This window comes from Coptis chinensis, chromosome 3, assembly GCF_015680905.1.
Source record: "Coptis chinensis isolate HL-2020 chromosome 3, ASM1568090v1, whole genome shotgun sequence".
NCBI lineage: Eukaryota > Viridiplantae > Streptophyta > Magnoliopsida > Ranunculales > Ranunculaceae > Coptis > Coptis chinensis.
In genome coordinates, this window is record NC_141458.1 from 75075727 (window position 1) to 75087072 (window position 11346).

At 35.1% G+C, this 11346-nt stretch overlaps 1 protein-coding gene across 1 annotated transcript; it reads left to right on the forward strand.

Moving 5' to 3' along the window:
- Positions 1 to 3189: 3189 nt before the first annotated feature.
- On the forward strand, positions 3190 to 6849 carry LOC147510800 (zinc finger BED domain-containing protein RICESLEEPER 2-like). The gene is made up of 4 exons (XM_086599345.1): positions 3190 to 3404; positions 4010 to 6027; positions 6140 to 6189; positions 6573 to 6849. The coding sequence occupies exons 2-3, from the start codon at positions 5055 to 5057 to the stop codon at positions 6184 to 6186; spliced, it is 1020 nt and encodes a 339-aa protein (XP_086455471.1). The 5' UTR covers positions 3190 to 3404; positions 4010 to 5054; the 3' UTR covers positions 6187 to 6189; positions 6573 to 6849.
- The last annotated feature ends 4497 nt before the right edge of the window (positions 6850 to 11346 follow it).

Below are 11346 nucleotides of genomic sequence, written 5' to 3' on the forward strand. Positions count from 1 at the left end.
CACTACATCTTATATGAAACAAACTACCATCAAGACATAAAACCCTTTCCTCTTTAAGCCAATCCTTCCACTACCATAGTATTATTGTTAGAAGCATTATCAACGGTTATAGCAAATAACTTTCTATCAACATTCCATGCCAACGCTTGAGCCTTAATAACCTCACTAAGAACAACACCACTATGTATGAGGAACAAAAGATAAGCAATGATTTTTTTTAGAACACCCACTCATCATCAATATAATGACAAGTAACACAACAATAACCAATATTTTGATAGTCGTGGGTCCACATATCAGTTTGTAAAACTAACTTTTGATGGCAACTTATCAAAAAAATCTTGTAACTCGAGCTTCTTGACTCATTGTAAAGTTGCATGACATCCTCTCGAACAATTTCTTGAGACCCATTTGAACATAGGACAAATACCATTTATGAAAACTCTAAAGTATTCATGCTCACCATAAGAAAAGGGTAATCATGCTTAGCAACCATGCTTGCAAAGTCAAGTCTACTTGATCATATTTCCAACTTGCTAATTTTGGAGCTTCATTTTATGCTTAAATGAATTACACAAAAGCTTTTGACCAATAAACGCTTCTTTATCTTGCAAACTTTCAAATGATTTCTCAAATGCGTAGTACCCAACTTACTACTAGGATCAAAACTCTTTTTGCAATGTTTACAATAAGCTTTAGAGGTTCCATCTCCTAATTTTTAATTTCAAACTCTAGCCACACTTTTGAACGCTTTACCTTTCAATGGATCAAAGACTTTCAGCAGGAGCTATTTCTTCATCCCGACGATATACTTACAATAAAGATCGGCATCAATAGGCGTAGGCTCGTGATAGGCGTTTGACTCACACTACCACTAGGTGAAGGAGCTGATGCAGCACTGCTTGGGGTTGGGACAACACTTTGACAGACTAACAAATGTGTAATAACAAGCGTAAACGGTTAAACCATTTGAAGAATTTTTTGAATTTTTGAATTTTCAATTTTGACCGATTGCACAACACTTTTTTAGAGTCTTCAAAATTCAAAAATTCAAAAAATTCAAAAAAATTCTTCAAAAATGGTTTAACTGACAGAATTTGTTATTACACATTTATTGCCACATTCTTACAACTATATCGGATAATTGGGTTGACTTTCACAATAACAAACACTTGTTTAAATCATTAAGGGCATACCAATATGTTAAATGCATTAATAACAACACAAGACAAGAATGGCAAATATTAAAAAGGTAGAGTTTATAAGATTACGGCAGGTCCCAATGCCTGAGCAACTGGACTTGTAGATGGTTCTCAAAATGTGCATAGAATAGATATCACACCACACGAATCTTGAGAACCCGTTTCATATTATGTGCTTCAGGCATTGAGAGCTGATGTAATTTAATCGGGTCTCTACTATTAGTCATCTAAAAGTGTAAAATGTAGAGTAGTATATAAACAAAGATTTGGTGTATATCTTCGACAAAGGCAACAATGGCGGATGAGAGAGCAAGAAAGCCATATTTAGCCATGCCTTCAGAGAGACCAACGAAAGTATTAGCAATGCCAAACATTAATCTCCAGAGAAGCATGCATACACCAACCCCAATCTCCAGAGAAGCATGTCAACATTAATCTCAAGATTTCACAATTGATTACATAAGAGATAGTCAACAACTGAATGGTGACAAACTGACAAAGGGACGAAAACTATATTAAAGAGTTTATTAAAGAGTTTGATTCGATAGAGGTAAGAGTTTAACAAACTGGTGGTTCTCTGATTTAAAATCGTTTATACAAGTAGCACTGATTTAAAATCGTTCTTGATGTAGTGATTTAAAATCGCTTCTTGATGGTTCTAGAAGATGTGTTTGGGACGAGTGTAGTAAAGACATACCTTTTTTGTATTGAAGAGTGGTGGTGCTTTGAGGAAGAAGAAGAGGAGCGGTGGTGGTGGTGGTTTGAGACTTTGAGGGGATTTTGAGATTTGAGAATTTGAGTGGTGGTTCTGGGGTTAAAAGAAATTGAGAGAAAAAAAAAAAAAACCTAAACTAAATTAAATTTGTATTTATATTTTATAGTTTTAATATAATAATATATTTATATTAATTAAATTGGATTCGGATATTATCCGACGGATAGTACCAGCATCCGTATCCGAAATCTGTTCGGATGTGAAAATTTATCCGAATCCGAATCCGATATCCGAAAATTTCGGATAATATCCTATTTTTCGAATACGAATACGAATCGGATTCGGATATTCGGCTATCCATCTGCATCTGCACCCCTAACGTGGATGGAGTCAGCATATAAACAAAAGAAAACTGAAATGAGGTTATCTTCTTTCCTTTATAACCTCTGTTTGGTTCCTCCATCCTAACAAACTTAAATCAGCAATCCATACGAAATCACGAGAACGTTTTAAATATATTAGATTGAACTAAAGAAGTGAATGAATACTTTTAATCAATTTTGGTCACTTCTTTTGCTGTAATCAAAGCTCCAAAGATGAAGTCCGATCCTGCGTAGTAATGAATTTAACGAACGACCCTTTTTACACAAATCAAGTTTTTTCATGTGTTTTTATTAGAGGTAGTAATTTTGATGCTGACGCAGCATTGCAAACGGAAAAAAACTTCCCCTTATGGGGGTTTCTAGATCGGAAATTTGGATTGTTTAGATGGATCGGAAACACCACTGTTTATGGAGCAAGTGCATCAACACCAGAGAGTAGAGACGGAGAGAAGACTGTTTGGTGGGAGAGAGAATACTGCTCGGTGTTTAATTTTCTCTTTAATTATTGTTGATGCCCAGTCAAACTCTTTTAGTTTTCTATGCCACGCGGACATCTCGAGATATTCACGTCTCTTTTTCAACGGTGGATAAAAGTCGCGCTCTAATTCTAGGAGAGAATGATCTCCCCCTTATCACGACTCCAAAGATTTCATGTTTTGCCCCTTTCCACAGGGCTGTTATGCTTGAATAATGCGCTTTTTTTTTATCATTATGCTTGAATTTTTCACACGCAATTAGGGTTGTGCATAAAACCGAGGGATCCGACTAAACAGACCGACCCGACCTGACCCAAATTATATGGGTCGGTTATCCATTTAAAACGGTTTGGATCGGTATGTGAAATTGCAAAACCGATAATGTCGGTTCGGTGCTCGGTTTAGATTTGGGATAACCAAACATAACCGACCCGATCCGCAATATCTCAATGTATCGTACAAATTACCAAACTATCAATTACTATGTATCGCAATTAGTAAAAAACTAGGGCAGAGCCGCCACCTCCCCCCACCAGTCTTCATTTCTTGCTTTCTCACCACCATTCCTCCACCATTCTACCACAGCGAAACTGTGATTTTCTTTGTCTCTTTCTTCATTTGGAACAAGGTAAGAAATTTAAATGGTTTTCATTGATTATGTATTTTTTGCTTAACTGTGATTGTTTGGTTTCGTTGTCTTGTTTGTTTGTTTGGTTTGCCATCACCATTTATTTCTCTCGAAACTTCTTCTCCCCTCTAAAACTATGTTTCTTTACAAATGAATAAGAGAGTGTGTTGATTGGAGGGGGGTGTGTGTTACTGTATTAGGGTGATTGGGTGGTGGTATGGTGTGAAGTTTTATGGCGGGAATACATCACAGCTTTAATGTTGTACTATTTTTTTTATCTCTTTATCGTTATTGCACAAATCAAATTAGCCATACTTAAATTTATGGAAAAGAAAATGTTAAGTTTTTCTGTACGTAGTGTTTTTATTTTGGCCTATTTTGTCCTTTAAAGCTTGTCACTAGAGTTCAAATTAAATCACTCACATTACCTAATTGCCCTGTTTAAGTTTGATTCTTTTGGCTAGTATAGTGAAGTAGAGAACTCATCATCAGCATTGTTATCATCATTGGTCGAAAAGTTTTTGAAAATAATTGTAATGTCGGTAACATAGTGGTGGTTTTAATCAATCTCCTGAATGTTCTTTTTAATTTTTTTGTCTCTTCAGGAAAACAATCTCATTGGAGATGGCTTCTACTGATGTTCCTAGTGATACGGTCAATTCTACTATGGCAGGTAATAAAAGAAAATCCTTGTCTTCCCCTGCTTGGGATCATTTTCATAAGATGGAGGGTTGTGATCCCAAAAATCCAAGAGCCAAATGTAATTATTGTCATGTTAGTTATGTTTGTGCTTTGAAAGGTAGTGGAACTTCTAATATGTTGAGTCATATGAAAGTATGTAAGAAGAATCCTAATAATAAGGTGGTGGCTGATAAATCGCAACAAACATTGTCTTTCAAAGATAAAGAGCTTGTTGCTGTTAGTTTTAGCATAAAAGCTTGTAGAGATGCTTTGTCTAGAATGATTATTGTTGATGAGTTGCCGTTTAGTTTTGTGGAGGGTGAAGGGTTTCGACATTTTGTGAAGGTTATACAACCCAAGTTCACAAATTTGCCCTATCGGACTCAAGTTGGTAGGGATTGCATTGAACTTTACATGGAAGAGAGAAGAAAGTTAAAAAGTTTTCTGCATGGTAATAGAATATGTATAACAACTGACACTTGGACATCTATTCAAAACTTAAATTACATGGTTTTGACTACTCATTTCATCGATAGTGATTGGAACTTACAAAAAAGGATTCTGAATTTTTGTCTAGTTCCAAATCACAAAGGTGAGACCATTGGAAAGATGGTAGAGAAGTGTCTTCTTAATTAGGGTGTCCATAGTCTTTTTAGTGTAACTTTTGATAATGCGAGTTCTAATTCTGTTGTCATTGATTACTTGAAGAAAAACAAAAAGATTGGGAAAGACACTGTTATGGAACATAAGTATTTACATATGAGATGTTGTGCTCACATCCTGAATCTTATTGTTTGTGATGGCCTAAAAGATGTTAATGATGCTATTTTTTGAGTACGTTCTGCAGTGAGGTATGTGAGGTCATCTCCATCTAGGTTGGCCAGGTTCAAGGAGTGTGTGAAGGAAGAACAAATAGAGTGCACCAAACTTTTATGCTTAGATGTGGCAACTAGATGGAATGCGACATTCATGATGTTAGAAGTTGCTGAGAAGTTCCAAAGTGCCTTTGATATATTGGAGCTTGAAGACCCACAGTACACCCCTTACTTTGATGATGACAAGATCAAGGGGCCTCCAACCTTAACTGATTGGAATAGTGCTAGATTATTTGTGAAATTTCTAAGAGTTTTCTATAAGGCAACATTGCGATTTTCAGGTTCTCGTTATGTTACCTCGAATAATTTCTTTAGTGAAATTCTAATTGTTCAAAAGAAATTGATTCAGTTTAATGGAAGTGAGGATGCACGTTTGAGAGCAATGGCGCTGCGTATGCAAACTAAATTTGATAAGTATTGGGAAATGAATAAGATTAACATTTTGTTATATGTTGGTGTTGTGCTTGATCCCCGCTTCAAGATGAAGTATGTGTCGTATTCCTTCAAACAATTGTATGAAGAAATTAAAGCTAATGATGAAACAAAGAAAGTGAAAGATGCTTTGGTTGCGTTGTATGAGTGGTATATTGGGCACTATCCTTCTTCAAATCAGCCACCTATTGATGTGAACGTGAGCCAAACAGCAAGCCGAATGGATGTTGATGATGACGAGCAAGATCCTACTATACTAGCTGCAGAATTTCAACAACACTTACTAGAGGAAGAAAACTTACAGAATAAGTCTGAGGTTAAGAGGTTTTTGGCTGAAACTAATGAAGTTGGTGGGGATATGTTTGACATTTTGGGTTGGTGGAAGATCAACGCTTCTAGGTACAGGATACTTTCTCTTGTTGCACGTGATGTTTTGGCAGTTTCGATATCTTCCGTAGCTTCTGAGTTTGCATTTAGCACGGGGGGACGTATACTTAACCCTTTTCGTAGTTCGTTAGCTCCTAACACGGTAGAGGCCCTTATTTGTGCACAAGATTGGCTTCGTTCTCCATCAATTCCAATCAATCTTCGACAGTCAATGGATGATATCGAGCAATATGATAAGCTAGATGGAGGTAATAATTTGCATTGCAATGCTTAGTCTATCGTTATTTTGTTATGTTAAAATATGTACTTGTATAGTTCGACTTATGTATATATATGCTTGTGTTCTTTTTTGTTTTGCAGAATTATTTGGATCGACTTCTTCTGAGCCTAATACTACGGAGAATTGATTGGTAATCAGGTTTTTAAGTTTATTTTGTTACTTATATTTTCCCATAGCTTAAATTGTGTCAGAGTAACGTCTACATCTTGATTTTTTTTTGGCCTCTCCACACCTTAAAGTTCTTATTTGATTCAATAAATAAACCTATTCAGATCCCTCATTTCAAGTCTTTATAGTTTCTTACCCACACTCCACTTGCAAGTTTCACAACTCACAAAATTGTAATGTTCAGCTTTGGGGGTTCCTTCTTTTTTCTTTTTTCTCTTTACCATTATTGATTTATTGCCACTATTCACAATGCGAGATTTTGTTCATGTAAGGATACTTCACTGTTTTCTCTTTTTGTTTTTTTGGCATTATTGTTATCTAAGTAAAATGTTTGTTCTTTTGAAGGGGGTACTTGAGAATGGTTCAATGGTGTCATTAATTGAACCAGAAAATATGATGAGTTCTATGCCAGTGGTATTGAATGACACTAGAAGGAGACTTGGAAGCTTTCATGCGCACTGTGTACTTGCTGTGGAGGGCCAAGAGGGCTTTGCTTACCTTCCCCTTGCTGTTGCAAGAGACTTGGAATATTTGTTTATTATACCATCCTCTATTATAATCACCAGTGTGTAGACATTAGTGCTGTTGCAACATTATACAATTTTCTTATGATTCTGAGGCATATGATATGTTGGGTGGGGGGTTTAGTCTTCACTTTCACAGTTCCATTGGTTAAGTTCCACCACATTTCCTTATGTGTTTGATAGGTGTCAGGGAAATGTGAAGTATGATGGTGGGCAAATCCCTCAGTCCTCTAGAAGTCCTGAGGCCTTCTGCTAACAATAATTCAAAGCAGCATCTCCTTGCCCTCAAATGACATATATGACGAGGAAACTTTGTACTGTTGTGAGTGTTCGTGTGAGTGTTATGGAACTATTTCTCTCTGTGTGTGTATTGTCTCTAAGACTTCAAAATCATCTCAAAACGTGTGTATGTTATTTTGGTTATTATGTGCTTAATCAGTGTTTTAGTATAAGAATGGTGAGTATGAAACTATGAATAAAGAATCAGTGTTTGTATTTTCGTAGCTTGAATTGGTTTTCATCCCTTTTATATTTTCCTAACTTGAATTGGTACTGATAGTGGTACTGCTACCAAATTGTCGGGTCAGTTCGGTTAATGTCGGGTAAATTGGAAAACCGTCGGGTTGGATTGGGTAACGGTTAGGTGAGAGAAATGTCGGGTTGATTGTGGGTCGGTTAACTGTATTGGGTCGGGTCAGTTCGGTTATTATATTATATAAACCGATAGGGTCAGTTTGATGGTCGGTTTTAGCCCAAACCCGACCCGAACTGACCCGTGCACACCCCTACACGCAATCTTTAAAGCAGGCTTTTAGTGAATTTTCTTCTTTTTGCTTTTCCCCACATTCTAACCACAATCATCATTAATATTGGCAGATGCACATTCTAGTTTCTATAGCTACTGGATGCTCATGTACACTCATCCACGAAGTTGGTATTCACACACTATTTTTTCCAAGGGGTGAATATGATGTCTCCAACGCTCCCTTTGAGTGTGGCACCTATGCATGACATGCATTATCATGTATCAAAAACATTGGTTAAAGCCCACTTTTATTTTGTAAAATGTTATAAACGGATCGAAAAAAAGGAGCCTGAGTTAGTCGTTTATAATGACTAACAAATATGCAAACCGTGCTACGCATCGAGATTTTTTTTTTCCTGAAGTCTTGAAACCCGTCATTCGAGATCGATAATTAGCATGGTTTTTTTGAATTCTAATTGTAATTACATAGGGGAGGCACATCTAATTTAATATAAGGGATAATTATGTTATTTAAGTGATATAAGAGAGTTTTTTTTTTTATATTATTAATAAAAGATGACTTGTTCTAAATTCAGGGAGAAAAATGGAGAATAATTATATAATTTAAGTTACATTATGAGGGTTCTTCTAAATTATTAATAAAATGGGAGATTTTATAATTTTTGTGAGGGATGTGTTTATAAATTGAACAAATAGAGAGATTTCAATTTGCCTAATCGATAGTGGAGAGTGGGTTCCTCAAAACCCGGCTATCATATAGTGTAGAGATTCCGTGTTATTTATCAGCTATGATGAGTTGACAACCAAATATGGAAACTGAGACACGGAAACAATGATAACACAATATCGATACTGCCAATATATAGGATCTACATAAATAGTAACATAGCATAACTAGTACAAACCTATTAATTTGTACCAAAACCAGCTAAGTCATGTCGTTGTACCAGGGGCATCAAACGAATAACTTCAGTACACTCTCGCTTCTTCACTCATATTTTGTTATACAATAGTCTCACTCTTAAACAAAATAACTGTTTCATAGTAATTTTTCAATGCTAAAATTGTGGTCGCATAATCCTGAGCTAAATTCAGTGAAATTAACCTCAAAATTAAACTAATATATCTCCCAAAAGCATCAAATTCACATTAGCATCATAGTATAAACTCACTAGGTTTCAATAAGTAACTTTTTAATAACATGTAAGTACAAAAGTAACAAAATTTCGATAAATTAAAGTGAGAATAAGAAATCACTATTAATGCTCAAGCTACTGGTTATCTTGATATTCCACCTCAACATGAAATCACTATTAATGCTCATACTCAAGCTCAAACTCAAACTCAAACTCCACCTCCACCTCCAGTTGCCAATCCACCTGGGGAGTATCCTGATGACAGAGATATATTGAGTGGCCATGTATCCATTAAAAAGAGATTGAATGGTATTATCAACCAATTCTTCACTGAAGCCGGATTTTGTGCGTTTTTAGCATTTTTCTACACCATCACATTTATGTGCAAACAAATTTGATTGATGGTTGATGTATTGGTATGCAGGGGCAGCTCAAGGCATTCGGGGCCCTAAGCAAAGTTCCAATAAAATTATTATATCTTATAGATTGTTATGATTTGTTTACGTTATTTCATATGAATGCAAACGCTTAGTTTATTTAACAAAAAATTTAGAAGATAACAATTATTGTAAAAATTGATCCTAACATTTTATTTTTTCTTTCTTGAATAGTCTCCCCCACAATTTTTTTTTTTTTTTTTTTTTTTTTTTTTTTTATTTAGAACAAAAAATTTAGAAAATAACAATTATTGTAAAAATTAATCCTAACAATTATTGAAATTTATTGATAAAAAAAACATAAATACATAGTGAAGTAGAAACATAGGAGTGTTGTGAGGGAGATCCTCACATAAAGAGAGATCCAAGACAAAACACTATAAATACATAAGAAAGAGCGGAAGAATAAAAAAAAGTCCTACACCTATAATACCGTAGCAGATCATGGCCAAACAATAATGTCACAAACTTGAAATTTCAATAGATTTATTTAACAATGAATTCACAAGAGGGAGAAAGAGAGAAAGAGAGATATGAATTCTACACCAAATTAAACAATATATAAAAACCAAATAAGGCAAAAGAATGATAAAGATAAGATTGAAGTGTTGGCTTCAATTTGATAAATTGTCATATGGTGATTAAGAAGTTTAATTAGTTATGAAGGCGTGCCTGTTTATTTATTAGAGAAGGTGAAAACGCGAGGGTTTAATGTGATTTTCTAATTTCCAATTTTCCAATGTAAAACCGTTTATCTAACGGATTAAAATAAATGAAAAAAAAAAGTGAGTTTTTTTTTCACAATAAAACAATAATAGACTTAGAACTGTAGGTGGGCTAGAATATATTGGGCCTCTTGGACTGTGGGCCCTAAGCGGCTACTTATTTTGCTATAGGGTATAACCGGCCCTGTTGGTATGGTGTGGAATTGGTATGATTGTTATTGCTCTAATGGCATACAATGAACTCGTGAGAACTGAGATTGACATTGGTATGGCTATGATAGTAAACAAAAAAAAAAAAGATGCGCTCTCTTTCACTGAGGCAGATGTTGTTGGGTATCTACTGTTTTATGGTAATATTATCAAGATGAGAGTAGGGGTGTCAAAATGGCCCTCAAGCCCTTAGCCTGCCCGCCCCGACCCGGCCCATGGGCCGAAAAAGCCTTCAAAATGAGGCCCTCACACATTAGGTTGGCCTTTGAGGGGAGGGTAAGGGCCTAGACTTAGAAACTTAAGCCCTCCCTTAAGCCCGGCCCTCATTAGGCCCTCAACATTTATTACATATATTTTAATAAAAAAATTTACAATATATTTCATTTTAATATTAATATGCTAAAAATCAAAAAAAAATCTATTAAGTTTGCCAATCTTATAATTTCATTATAATATTTTATGAAATAAATTTAATTGATCTTAATTGACTAATACAACTTTAACAAGTTTTTTAGTAGTTTGAAAGTTTAATTGTGAAGTGCATTCATTTTATCATTTTTAACTAATGTTTCTAAATTTATTTTGTAAATCAAATGTATAACATTGTATTCGCCCTCACGTTTGGCCTCAAAGCCCTCAAGCCCTCTCGAGAGGGTTGAGGGGCGGTAAAGGCTTTGAGATTTAAGCATTAGCCCGACCCGACCCCGCCCTATAAAGCATGAGGGCTTCATTGTTTGAGGCAACATTTGACACCACTAGATGAGAGTGCCTAGTGCTAATGCCGAGTCAATAATCCACAACACTTGGGCAGAATATGCAAAATCTTTTATCTTGCATATAGGTATATTCACTAGAGTCCAAATTTGTTCACTACTACTTTTGCTGTTATAATTCACCATCACCACAATTGCCTAACATGTCCAGCCAATTGTTTTGTAATAAAACTCATTTTTATTTTTTTTTTTTTTCTAAAACAAAAAATAACTGTTTTATAGTAATTTTTCAATGCTAAAATCGCGGTCGCATAACCTTGAGCTAAATTAAGTGAAATTAACCTAGCATCAAATTCACATTAGCATCATAGTATAAACTCACTAAGTTTCAATAAGTAACCTTTTAATAACATGTAAGTACAAAAATAACAAAATTTCGATAAATTAAAGTGAGAATAAGAAATCACTATTAATGCTTAAGCTATTGTTTTCTTAATATTCCACCTCAACATGAATCACTATTAATGCTCAAGCTTAACCTCAAATTAACTCAAACTCCACCTCCACCTCCAGTTGCCAATCCACTTGGGGAGTATCTTGATGGTAGA